Source organism: Populus alba, chromosome 13, assembly GCF_005239225.2.
Source record: "Populus alba chromosome 13, ASM523922v2, whole genome shotgun sequence".
NCBI classification, from domain to species: domain Eukaryota; kingdom Viridiplantae; phylum Streptophyta; class Magnoliopsida; order Malpighiales; family Salicaceae; genus Populus; species Populus alba.
The window spans coordinates 715,479-728,528 of NC_133296.1; the positions used below are offsets into that span (position 1 = coordinate 715,479).

At 36.3% G+C, this 13,050-nt stretch overlaps 3 protein-coding genes across 4 annotated transcripts; 1 reads left to right on the forward strand and 2 right to left on the reverse strand.

Moving 5' to 3' along the window:
• The first annotated feature begins 166 nt into the window (after window positions 1-166).
• LOC118060960 (probable protein phosphatase 2C 5) lies at window positions 167-3,894 on the forward strand. 2 transcript variants are annotated; one of them, XM_035074285.2, is made up of 9 exons: window positions 167-318; window positions 443-513; window positions 1,303-1,503; window positions 1,833-2,004; window positions 2,126-2,343; window positions 2,466-2,573; window positions 2,664-2,789; window positions 2,874-3,103; window positions 3,362-3,894. In XM_035074285.2, the coding sequence occupies exons 2-9, from the start codon at window positions 478-480 to the stop codon at window positions 3,576-3,578; spliced, it is 1,308 nt and encodes a 435-aa protein (XP_034930176.1). In that variant the 5' UTR covers window positions 167-318; window positions 443-477; the 3' UTR covers window positions 3,579-3,894. The 2 variants fall into 2 exon arrangements, with proteins under 2 accessions (XP_034930176.1, XP_034930177.1); XM_035074286.2 differs by lacking the exon at window positions 167-318 and having other exon boundaries at window positions 437-513; window positions 1,240-1,503.
• Window positions 3,895-5,169: 1,275 nt separating this feature from the next.
• Window positions 5,170-6,124, reverse strand: LOC118060961 (wall-associated receptor kinase-like 20). The gene has a single exon (XM_035074288.2). The coding sequence runs from the start codon at window positions 5,984-5,986 to the stop codon at window positions 5,375-5,377; it is 612 nt and encodes a 203-aa protein (XP_034930179.1). The 5' UTR covers window positions 5,987-6,124; the 3' UTR covers window positions 5,170-5,374.
• Window positions 6,125-9,066: 2,942 nt separating this feature from the next.
• Window positions 9,067-12,126, reverse strand: LOC118060962 (single-stranded DNA-binding protein, mitochondrial). Its single transcript, XM_035074290.2, has 6 exons — window positions 11,937-12,126; window positions 11,437-11,618; window positions 10,667-10,875; window positions 10,449-10,549; window positions 9,640-9,699; window positions 9,067-9,420 (listed from the first exon to the last, which is right to left on the reverse strand). The coding sequence occupies exons 1-6, from the start codon at window positions 12,010-12,012 to the stop codon at window positions 9,401-9,403; spliced, it is 648 nt and encodes a 215-aa protein (XP_034930181.1). The 5' UTR covers window positions 12,013-12,126; the 3' UTR covers window positions 9,067-9,400.
• Between the last annotated feature and the right edge of the window lie 924 nt (window positions 12,127-13,050).

A 13,050-nucleotide genomic window follows, 5' to 3' on the forward strand; every position in this document is an offset into this window, starting at 1 on the left:
ATTTCTCCATCTATTTTAATATCTTTTAATCTAATTTTAGCCATCAAAATATATCAAATTCAGGTGACAATAAAAAAACCTATCTATAAAAAAAAGTTAGGAAAAAACCTAATTGGAAAGGGTTTTTTTTCCAACCTAAATTACATCGAATGATTAGGACATGAAAATTGTCATCATTATTAAAAATAGAGACACTTTGCCTGACAAAAATCACCTCTTTAACACTCACTAGCAAACACACTAATCCCGCGCTCTCTCTCTAGCATCTCTCTCTCTCTCTCTCTCTAGATTTCTCTTCCAATCATAGCACACAAACTTGTAAGTTTCCTTTATTTTTTTGTTTCTCACCAAAAAACTCTCTATCTTCTTCTTGGTTCTTTCAAGAATAAAAATTGAATCTTTGTCATAGTTTTTAACGAAAAACCTTGTGTTTTTGTTTCAGAAATGGAGAGGTAATTAATAGATCAAATCTTGTCAATGCTGGATCTGTTGAGACCTCTTCATGTTTCAACTGTGAGTGTTCTTTCTTTTCTCGGTTTGTTTTTTAATGTTCTTGTTTTTCATTTTTCTTATGTACATTTTGTGTTTGTGTAATTAAAGTTGTGTTTTTTAGCTTAAGTGGGTGACCCTTTATGTTTTTTTTTTTTGGTACTTAAGTTTGGTTCTTGATGGAAAATAAGGAAGACCCATTTCTTGAGATTTGAGTAATACTGAATAGTTTGATGAGACTTTGTTGAAGAAGTTTAGTGGGTTTGTTTTGATGGAAGATAATGAAGACCCATTTTTTGAGATTTGCACATTCTGGGTTTAGTTATTTGATTTTTTTATATTTGGGTTTTTGAGGAAAAAACTAGATAATATAGTGGAGAATTGGGGTGGTTGATGAATTGTGAACTATAGTCTTGCTTGTTTGGAATTATGGAAGTGAGGTTTTGGCATGAGTTCTCTCTCTCTCTCTGTAAAATAAGGACTGAGGCTTGGATGAGCTATTTTAGTTCTCTTGTAGGTGCATTATTTTGTACTGAATTGATTTAGAGAATTTTGAATTTAGTTCAGATACCTGTGTGATGGTGTGAAGTAGATGGTATTTTTCTCGAAAGTTTTGGTTTTTCTTTTCACGGTGTTTGGATCCTGGAAAAACTGGTCCTTTATAGTTGATTTTAGTGTTTGTTGAACTAAATTGTCATGTAAGGGTTTAATGATTCAGTCACATGTGTATCTTTAATTTGCTTCATGAAGATTGAATAGGGTTTTGGCACTGGGGTTATGGAAAGTATTGACTCATAGACTGTCATGAGCCAGGACAATATATCGAGGATGAGACCTCCTCTCGTTCCACTTGCGACATTGATTGGGCGTGAGCTTAGGAATGACAAGATTGAGAAACCTTTTGTGAAGTATGGACAAGCTGCTTTAGCAAAGAAAGGCGAGGATTACTTTCTCATAAAACCTGACTGCCAGAGGGTTCCTGGGGATCTGTCTACATCATTCTCTGTGTTTGCGGTACACCCCTTTTTTTTGTACTTGTTATTTACCTCCTCATCCAAGAGATGATTCTGCATGGTCTGAGAGAATCAAGTAGAAGAGAAAGAAAGGATCAAATAATTTACAATTCTAACAAGAAAAGTGAATCACCCTCTTTCTCCTTCTGTCCCAAATAGTTGAAGACTATTGATTTGAATCTTTAATCCCCCCCCCTTTTGTTTTCCTACCTTACACCGTGATTTAGTGGACCCTATGTAAATTAGGAGCAACTTTAAAACCCACAAAAATTCATAAATTTGGTTTTGTTGATGATCCATAGGATTTCTTAGTATCCATTTTATTAGCAGATCTTTGACGGACATAATGGGGTATCAGCCGCCATCTTTGTGAAGGAGAAGTTATTGGATAATGTCTTGAGTGCAATTCCTCAAGATATCACTAGAGAAGAGTGGCTTCAAGCACTTCCTCAAGCACTAGTTGCTGGTTTTGTGAAAACTGACATAGAATTCCAGCAGAAAGGTATGAATCTGTATCCCTTCTGTTGTAGTTTTATTTTCCTTTGTTGCATCTTGTATTTACTTTCTCTTTGTGTGCATTTCTGTGGACAGAGACTAATCTTTCAGTTTGATACAAATGACAGGGGAGACTTCTGGGACAACTGTGACATTTGTTGTAATTGATGAGTGGACTGTGACTGTTGCTTCTGTGGGGGATTCACGATGCATATTGGACAGCCAGGGGGGTGTGGTTTCTCTTTTGACAGTTGATCATAGGCTGGAAGAAAATGTTGAAGAGAGAGAGCGAGTAACTGCAAGTGGGGGTGAAGTAGGAAGGCTAAATGTTTTTGGAGGCAACGAGGTATGGTGTTCCTTTTTATACGTCACCTAGGACATGTTCAGATATGTATTTTATGCTCCTCTCCTTCCCTCATGTTTTTTTTTTTTTTTAATCTTATTCATCCTTCTCTCAATGGTTTGTAGGTTGGTCCCTTGCGTTGTTGGCCTGGTGGATTATGTCTTTCTAGATCAATAGGTGACACGGATGTTGGAGAGTTCATTGTTCCAATACCTCATGTCAAGCAAGTGAAAGTGAGTCTATTTTCTAATTTTGATTCGTTTTCTGCCTTTTTTTTTTTAAATTAATTTTGAAGCTCAGGAAATTATTTTCTGGTTGTTCAGCTTTCAAATGCTGGAGGAAGACTTGTTATCGCTTCGGATGGTATCTGGGATGCTTTATCTTCTGATATGGCTGCCAAGTCATGTAGGGGTTTGCCTGCAGAGATTGCTGCAAAGTTGGTTGTTAAGGTGAGCCTACTCTTTGCTTCTTGCATGTAAGCAACAGTGCTTCTGTTGCTTTATTGCTAATACTTGTTTGTTGTTTCTCTTTAGGAGGCATTGAGGTCAAGGGGGCTGAAGGATGATACAACATGCCTTGTTGTTGATATCATCCCATCTGACATTCCTGTCTTGCCTCCAATACCGAGGAAGAAGCATAATATGTTCAGTTTGCTTTTTGGAAAGAAAGCGCTGAGTTCTGTGAGCAAATCAACCAAAAAGCTTTCTGCTGTTGGTGTGGTTGAGGAACTGTTTGAAGAGGGTTCTGCTATTCTTGCAGAACGGTATGCTGATTGTAAAATTCATTTTTTATTATTTTTCACAAATAGTTTATGCAAAACCATTGAGTATGATATCAGAGGCAAACTCTACCCATAATGGTCTTTGCTTACCTATCTTCTTCTTCAGTGATCATGATAACTGATTTTTTTTTTGGTTATATAATGAACTAATAAGTGAAAGAGGGAATAAGGAGTTTAGAAGCTCTGCCTCTTGAAATGTAGTTTTAATTTGTCTTTGTTATTTTTTTAATGAAAATGCAGATTAAGTAAGTATTTCCCCGCGAACACAAACTCTGGGCTATGCAGATGTGCTGTTTGCCAAGTGGATCAAACCCCAGGTGACAGTTTATCAGTTAACTCAGGCTCCTTCTCACCTGGATCAAAGCCACGGGAAGGCCCCTTCCTCTGCAGTAACTGTCAGAAAAAGAAAGATGCCATGGAAGGCAAAAGGTCGAGCAGACCCACAGTGATGACATAGCAATTTATCTGGAAACAGAGTAAATATTTGACATATTTTTGCTGGCAGTATGAGCATGCTTGGTTTTATTTTCCAGTACTGATTGGAGTAGATGTGTAAGAAATGAGGTAGAAATACAGGGAGTAGGTGTTTTTGTCTTTCAATTGTTTGTATTGATTTCTGGTTTGTGCTCGGCTTTTACTGACAGACAGAAGACAGAGATGCTGTCTAATAGATATGTTTGTGATAGTTTGATTGCTAATTTGTAAGTAAAAATGAAGGTTGCATAGTTAAATGTTCTGTTGCAGCATCTTCTTCGCATCCACTTGGAAATTTACTCCCTCGTGCATTATTTACTTATACAATGTAACAGAAGAACAAGCTATATACAAGAACGTTTCTATGCATGGGTTTCAATGTTTTTGTCAAATTGTTTGGTTTTAAGGGATGATAAACAATTTTTTCTATTTTCTCCTGGGAGCTGCTTCCACTGATATGGATGTATGGTTTTGGTACTTCTATTTCCTTTGAAAAAAGATCCGGAAATGCGGCTCCGTTCATGTTTTGCTCTGATGATAAATTTGAAAGTGTTTGCATTTTGAGATATTGGTCAAGAAAAATCTATAATTTATAGCTTTTCTTAAATTAATTTTTTTTAACTGCAACAATGCCAAATAACCAAAGCAAATCTTCCCAGCTTTCCAAGGGTATTTGCAACTGTAGAGCCTCAGGCGATTAATTTCCAGGGTCTGTTTTGTGGTTCCAGAAGAGGCATTGAACAAATTTGTCTCCATGAATCTGAGTGAGAATGATTGGCAACAAGTAAACTTAAATTTGGTAGATTAATCTTTCAAAGAGCCATGGGCTTGATTCTCTGGCTTGAATGGTTCTTTTTCCGGCACCCATCAAAAGGCCTATATATAGTTCCCTTGGATTGATCTCCTCACGCAAGCAAAGGTCTTTTGTGGGGATTTCTACTTCCAAGAAACAATGAAAATTAAATCACAAATATAATCTAATTCTTCATAAAAAATATCTAAAAATATTTTTAATTGTGGGGGTTAAGATAAAATGTTTCAAGAAGTATGGGAGGTTAGGTTTTTAAAGATTTCATGGCCTATATTATAACCTAATCTATTCCAAAAACTAAAATTAAAAAAAAAAAATCCAACCATATTTCACAAGATTGCCTTTGAAAACCTAGCTTTTTACCCCATGCCACTCAATGCTTCATCTAATAATCAAATATAAAGAAGCTTCATGTCATTCATCTCTCAACACTCAAAGATATTCATATTCATATTTAATCCTAGTTATCAAACCTCATGTGACTTGGAATCAACAAAGACATATATTATGCGTATGAAAAAAAATACATTTTTTTTATAATTAGAATATTAGAATAAAACTCATGCTTGATAAAAATATTAGGCCCTTTTATAATTTAACATCCATAGTATTTTTTTTTCCGTTTGTTTTTCATTTAATAAAAGTCTGGGATATTAGATTATTTGTCGGTCGGTGGAACAATGATAAATCTGAAGCTTTTTTAAATGATTAATTTTTCATTATTTTTTTTTAAATAGAATTAATTAAAGGAGCTCGTCAGTAGTAAAAGCAGGAAAAGGAGCATAGATTTATTCATTAAAAAGTAGCAGAATACAGATGGAACAAGCACACACGTACGGGTAACAGAAGGAACAGCAGATGAACAACAAGGACATGGGATGTAATTAAAGTAGTCATAACAAGCAACAATATAGACTATATATCATATAGTTCAGAAGCTTGCACCACAAGCAGTCACGTGCTGCCTCCTAGAATGGAGGCATCCATTGCAGCTCAATTCCATAGTTCCATTTACCAACGGGATCCGCAGGTTTGATGTCCACAACAGAAGTATAAGCTGTGCACCCTCCAACCCTAACCCTAATCATATGCGAAGTCATTGATGCGTCTTTCAAGAAGTGGCAGCAAAGAGTTCCTTTGCACGCACTCGCCTCTTCTATCTCCTCGTACTGCCTACAATAGCTGGTCGACGAACAATTCAACGGTGACAGGAGAAGGTTATCGGAACAGTTGAATAACATAACAGTGTTGCGAACGGATATGTTGAATGGCAAGTTCTCGTCAAGCCTTAATCCTCCTTCGGCAAGATCAGAGGAATAGCATGTGTCTTTCCCTATCAGGGGAGGGCGTATGACAAGTTTATAAGCACTAGGATTGATACTGAGAATCCTGTAGTATAGTCCTTGAGCTGACAAGAACTCTAGAGCACCATTGTTGCAATAGATTCTGTACCTAGGGTTTCCACAATTATCACTTGTGCTAAGTGGGTAAGGGACTGGCATGTTGCCACATTTAGGGCAAGCATCAAGGGCTGGCACATGAGATAGTAAAGTGAGCAAAAAGACTACCAGAAACATCATCTTGACTCTCGAGTTCAGAAACAGAAGAGGGAAAAGACCAAGTGAAGGAAGGAGCCTAACAGCTAGATGCCTTAAATAGACAAATCCACAACGAAGCAACTCCTTGATGAGCCATGAAGCCAATTAACTAGTGCTAAATTAATTAAAATATGCTCTAAGATACGGAAAACGTAAACAAAAATGAATTCTGATAGAAGTGCGGTTTCCCTTAGTGCAATATCATGCAATCTGGGGCCTGCACACATGGCGGACTCTCTGCTACCTTGCCAAATAAATGCAATTACTAGTCATCAAGTTTTTATGACCTCCATGAACTTTGAAGCTGATTAGTTGAAGTACAATGTGCCGACCAATAGAATCTGAGACAAATATATAAACCCCACCTGATTCGTCAGGTCACTCAATCATTAAGCTATCAGATTAGCCTAACTGACCAGAAAACTGAGGATTAATCAAATATATAAACCCCACCTGATTCGTCAGGTCACTCAATCATTCAGCTATCAGATTAGCCTAACTGACCAGAAAACTGAGGATTAATCAACATGTGACTCGCAGTTTCGATAAATGAGAAGTTTGGCCAAAAGAGCAATCATGATTCGACGACACAACAACAATTAATGACTACAAGGACATGTGCTCACATGTCAAGAAGTGCTAGAACTTCACTGCAGAGTACTGCTGATCGGTAGTATAATGCAGTTAAGGATTAGCCTAATTGACCAGAAAACTGAGGATTAATCAACATGTGACTCTCGCAGTTTCGATAGTTAAGAAGTTTGGCCAAAAGAGCAATCATGATTCGACGACACAACAATAATTAATGACTATAAGGACATGTGTTCACATGTCAAGAAGTGCTAGAACTTCACTGCAGAGTATTGCTAACCGGTAATAAAATGCAGTAACGGGGGCCATGGAGTCAACATTATACCATAAATCTAATAATAACACACATAATAGGTCAGCAAATGAAAAACTGAAACTTTTTCGATATAATGATCAAAACAGTGTAAAAGGGTGCACACTAAGTTATTCAGCAAGCTGGTTTTGCCTCCATAATCTCATCTGTTCTGTAATAGGATTCCTTTTGATGGTTTTAAAATGAATTCTATGGTGAACAGGCGTCAAAGAGACAATGTATAATAAAAAGGGCAATCCCACTTTCCTTGTTTAGAATTATCATAGGCCATTTCCCTTCGAGGGGCTCCCATTTCCTCGAGTGGATTAATATTAAATGATAAAAGTTCTCTGGGTTGAATCAAAAGAGGTAAGGACAAACTGACAAAGTTAGTATGGCATCTTAATATAACACCGTTAGGTCATTAATCTAACATAAAAAGGGGACAGCTGTCGAGCTATGATTACCTTGTACCACAAAAAACTCCTAATGAGCAAGTAGATCCACGAGCTTTAAACAACTGTAGAGTCTAAGGTAAACATTATAGATACGTGTCATCACGGATGACGCTTTGAATAGCTTCATAGAGTTACAATATAGAAATAACGTTAATCCTCTTAGATACTAAAAGTATTTTGAGATGAAACTGGGGCCAGCTGAACCCAACTGAGACCCCTGAGTTGTCGAGTATTCAGTGTTCTGTAGTCATCATCCATTCTAACCATGTCAGGAAATTAGCGGAAGATACACGATAAGCCAGTTCAGATTGGAAAAGGCAAACATCAAGTTTAATTGCATGTAAATAATTCAGCACTAGACAAATAGATATGGTGAAGTTAATAAATTGTCCATTATGAATGTTACATGTTTCTAATTATTATAAAGATTATTTTTTAAAATATTTTTTAAAAATATATATATTTTTATTTTTTAAGATTTATTTTTAATATTAATATATCTAAACAATTTAAAAATAAAAAAATATTTAAAACTAAGAAAACAAACTTTTTGAAATACGATTAGATAGAAATGTCAAACACCATGCTCAGACAGCACTATTCACCTGTGCAAGTGGTTAGTACTGACATGTAGACTGTTCCGGTATTAAATGACTCAGAAAAAAAGGAAGCGACAACAAACAGGCAAGATCAAGTGGAACAACGCAGCGAAATGGTATCGCCAAGTCCTTGTTTGAGGGTTATGATTGTTTTTAAAATAAATTTTTATATTATAATATATGTTAATAATATTTTTTATTTTTAAAAAATTATTTTTAATATCAGTTCATCAAAATAATTTGAAAACATTAAAAATATATTAATTTAAAATTAATAAAAAAAATTTAAATTTTTTTTTAAAATACTTTTAAAACATCAAAAACAAACCGGCTAAAACTTTTTCCAGTCAAAATAGATTCCAAAACTTCAATATGTTCTAGGCTGTGCTCAATTGCAACAAACATTTCATTGCTAATAGATTTTTCATGCATACAAACTACATTGCATTGCATTGTCTGAAATGCCAATCCATGATGCATATTGGCCTACCAAGAACAAACAGTGTCCTTGCGATCTGCAAATCTGCACTTGAATCTTAACAGTAGGTTTGCCTAATCAAAGGGTTGAGGTGTACCAGTTGTGCTTTTATGACCTTAATGCAACCTGAATGATTTTGAGAAGTCCTTTCTGTATCTAAAAGACTGAAGCTAGCTTATCAAGCAGTCATATATGGGTGTAACAATAAAGATCATTGAAAAACTAAAAAATGAAACTTTTTTTCCCCAGCAGTTGCATATCAACAGATGCATACACAAAATTTAAGACGCTCAACAAAGCAGTTTAAGAATAAGACTGTTCCAAAAGTTCCTAAATTAGGGTGACTATAAATTTGCTTAGAGTAGTATACATGATATTTCTTCTTCTTTTTTGAGGGAAGTTTGTACATGATATTTCAAAGATAGATCAATTTGGGACTTAAGCTGGCGATTTCAGGATGACCAATTGTCTTTCTTTCAATTTTACAAAGTCTCTAACACTTCGTCCCAACAATTCTAATGTCAAGCAACCTTTGACAATGTATAAATGCACCTGGACATGCTGTTAAATGCACCTAGACACCACAAATGTACGGTACACAAAGCAGAGTTATTCACAATCAAATGACAAGATCAATAAGGATAAAGAATGGTAAAATTCAGTACAATATCAATCTCATTGGAACCATGATTCTCATATAAAACAAACATAAAATCCCATCAATCAAATAACCTCTACAATAAAAAAAAATGTATACACCACCACCGCCCACCCACCCTCATCCACACACACACACACACACACACAGTTCAGGAAAAAAGGGTACACAGAACAAGTCAAAGATAGAAATAAGAAACAAAAGCTATTTGTCTGGGCCTGTCACATTCAGCCTAGCTGGAACCATATTTCTTACAAAAGTTAGGGGAAACAGCTACTCTTGCTTTTTAGGAAGGATTAACACAAAATATCCAGTGAATTTCAGCTAAACAATCCCTCTCCTGCAAATAAGGATGCAAGTGTTAATGGCATCTCCTCAAGGAAAAATTGTTGAAAGCTAGATAGGCAATTCTATCACTCAAAGATGACTACAAAGTACAAACTAATTGCATCTCCATGATGAAAACATCATATCCCAGTTAACAGTCAAAAACAAATAACTCAATACGGTATCATGGACCATGTCATCATTAGAAAGTGGCAGGGAGAGGAGAACTTACTCAGATCCTCAAAGGAAATATTACTGATGCTTTCTCCACTCCTTATAAGGCGAATCTTTCCTGCAGAGGTTAAATTGCAAGGGGTTGAAAATGAGGAATATTCAGTGTACTAACTTGTACTTATACTCCAAAACCAAAATTTCTAGTGAAATATATCCATATCTCCCCCCAACCCAAAACTTCAACACCAGGTTGAGTTCAAGGCCATTCACACAACTACATCAGATGCTGTGATCTTGATAGGCATTTACAATCATCTCCACGTCCTCATGCAATCAATTTTATAAGTTAAGGTTTGTTTGTAAAAGAAAAGGACACCACTTGGTCAGAAAGCCCACAGTTGCGGTAACCAAATAATCTCTCTATCCTCCCAATTCATCTTAATAACATAGCAAAATAGCAACATGCTGTACTGGACTAAAAAAATATGTAACATGATGATCAGACAAAAGACAATAGAGCAGTATTTAACCCCATGAGGCTCAATGCTGCACAATGGGGCCAGATACTTTTCAATAGCATATCATTTGAGTTTGTCAATACTATCATACAGGGATTTCTGTCTAATGTTTTTGGGTCTTGATTCAACTTCATACAATCAACAGAAGTCATTTATTTTCAATCTAAAGCTGAAAGGTCTACTAATTTCCAAGCAGCATTGAAACTTAAGCAACACTGCCATATATTATTATTACAAGAGGCAGGATGATACCAAAAGGAATAAACCAACACCTCTTTGAACTCTGTAGTAATAATGATAACAACAATGGGCGGGAGAATGGAGGGGGGAGTATTAGAAGTAGACATACCATCACGACGAACACAAATCTCAGGAATGTTTTTAACTTCGCCACTGATGCTGTCATTGTAAACTCTAATTTCAATGTCTCCCTCAACATAAACTGAAGAGCTGAACCAAAGATCCATTAGTGAGACAAAAAAAAAAAGCCAACAAAAAAAACAAAGGAAATTTAGCTTGTTTTCTCTATCCAATTGGACGGGAAATCTATAAAGATTAAATATATACTTTTTGGCAAGTTGTTGAACAGCATAAGCCCCAAGTGAATCATTATGCACAGCAATTCGATGCCACTGAGCAGGTTTTGGCAAGTCTTTTGATCCTATAATTCTTTGGTCAAACATGCCACCTGTTCCAACAGTAAAGATGGTTACAGTCCTCCCATTTCGCAAGATCTTCTGCACAGGGGATTGTCCCACTTTTCCACAAATAATTGCCTGTAAAAACAATACTATGAGTTAATTATACTTTTCCTTAACTGAAAATAAAAAAGAAAAACAAACACCATAGAAGATTAACCGCATTGAAATTTTAAGGTAATCTTTATGATTTAATATTTATATCAAAACACCTCAAAATAAATCAAGCCAAATGGAAAAGCAGCAAATTTCAAGATTCAGCATCATTATGATTTCTTCTCTAACCAATTCTTTTATCCAAGTAAAAAGAAAGAAAAGATGAGATGGCATTAAAACCATCAAAGCAAGCTGGAATGCTCCTCATGTTTCATATCCAACACTTCACAGAATTCCAACCACACAAAAGAGCATTTTCAATTTGAAACACAGCCATCATCGAACAAAGTTGCAACATTGTCATTTGATGCAATGATTAGTGATCATGGGTCCAGTTTTCAGTGACAGCACATCAAGAAAATTCAGATTCTAGTTTTCCAATGCTACTTAAAACACAGAGAAAACCATTCCATTTACAAGAGACATCCAACCAAACCACGACAACATTCACAGTCACTCATTAAACACTTAAAAAAAAAGTACCCTGTGCACACCGCGAAACTCCCATCCTTTTCTAGGATCCACACCTTGGAACCGTGACTCGCGCCTATCGCCAAGCAAATCATCAAACTCCTCTTCCACTTTATCATTCCTCCCCTCTTCATTGTCACTGTTAAATGACACGGTTGAGTAACAAGACCTCAAGCTTCTTTGCAAACCTACCCCTACAATCACACACAAAATCAATTCAAACAATTCACTCACACACACACGCCTTTCAATATTTCCAAACATGTGCACTCTACAAACACTCTCAGTAATTCCCCTTAACTATTTGATAAAAATCCTCTAAGAACAAGAATTTCAAAAGCACCGCATTCAACAACATAAAGTTCTTTGAAGTGGGTTTTACACAAAACCCAAAATCCCAATTGCATAATAAACAAAAAATATTGCAACTTTGCAAGTATAATACATAGCACGCGCATGCACACACTCACGCAGAGACACGAACTTAAACATAAAAAGAGAGAGTGAGAGACCTAGAGAAGAGGTGGGCATGATGACAGGAGAAGGGGCTCTTAAGAGCTTAGCAAATCTGAGAACGAGTGAACTCATTGATTTCAGCGAAAGGAATCAGTGAGAAGTTTTCGTTTGAATAAAAATGTAAACTTTGAAAATGAAAAGAGAGGTATTTGAAGGGGAGAAGAAGGGTTTTAGCTTAGAGAGAGGAAGACTCAATTTCGGGTTAACCCGTTTTCTTTAATGGATTAGGTGGTCCCCAAGAGTAGACGACATGCCGTTTCTACCCAACTATTATGATCGTAACACCTTTTCTTTTTCTTTTTTTTCCTTCTATTCATTTCATGATATTGTTTGGAGTTTAGAGGAATATATGATGGATCTTTGTGATTTCCTATGTATTGGATTCACTGTTTCTAACTGTGGATTGGTTCTGCCATTGTCAAGTAACATTAAGAAATGATTTACTGTGATTTTGAACGTGGATATTCTGTTTTCTTGTTTTCAGTCAAGCAACCCTGGGTGTTGCCCTTATCAAAGGAAACTTGCAAGCAATATGTATTTCACGTATCAGCTTCTTTAATATTTTGTTGCCCTTCTTTCTTGCATGCAGGCAGGTACCATAGTCCTGTACTGCTCCTTGAGGAATTCGTTTCTTTGTGATCTATTGGTTGACACATTTTTCACTCATCGAAGTAGAAAGAATGGTTGATATTGAACGCATCTCTAATGATGTTCTCATTGAAATTCTCAGCTGATTGTCGACGAGTGTGCAAAAAATGGGGAGCCTTTAACTTCAACTCTATCTTTTGCCCAACAGCAACTGAAGAGAACTAGCTGCTCCTGGAATTCTTGAATCTTATGACTTTGACAGAGGAGTCTTACTGTCTTTACATTGAAGAAGGGCCTAGGATTAACGCCAACAGTCAAACTCTCATGCACCTAACGCGACTAGTTAACTAAATCCTTGTACACCTCCTTTAAGTCAAATGAGCAAGGTACCGCACGCTGACTGCAACTGCTTGATTGTTCGGCTCTATGCTCTTGCAACGGTTGGTATTGTTCAAAGCACTTAAGCCAGGAGTGGAGTATTTTGTCTGCAATCCACTCGCCCAGGAAAGAATCACTCTCGCA

Coding starts and splice junctions, on each gene's coding strand:
- LOC118060960 (XM_035074285.2), top strand. CDS start 478: ATGCTGGATCTGTTGAGACCTCTTCATGTTTCAACT. Junction 514..1,302: donor GACCTCTTCATGTTTCAACT/GTGAGTGTTCTT, acceptor GTCATGAGCCAG/GACAATATATCGAGGATGAG. Junction 1,504..1,832: donor CATCATTCTCTGTGTTTGCG/GTACACCCCTTT, acceptor TTTTATTAGCAG/ATCTTTGACGGACATAATGG.
- LOC118060961 (XM_035074288.2), bottom strand. CDS start 5,986: ATGATGTTTCTGGTAGTCTTTTTGCTCACTTTACTATCTCATGTGCCA.
- LOC118060962 (XM_035074290.2), bottom strand. CDS start 12,012: ATGAGTTCACTCGTTCTCAGATTTGCTAAGCTCTTAAGAGCCCCTTCT. Junction 10,876..11,436: donor AGTTTCGCGGTGTGCACAGG/GTACTTTTTTTT, acceptor TTGTTTTTACAG/GCAATTATTTGTGGAAAAGT. Junction 9,421..9,639: donor TATTTCCTTTGAGGATCTGA/GTAAGTTCTCCT, acceptor CCTTATTTGCAG/GAGAGGGATTGTTTAGCTGA.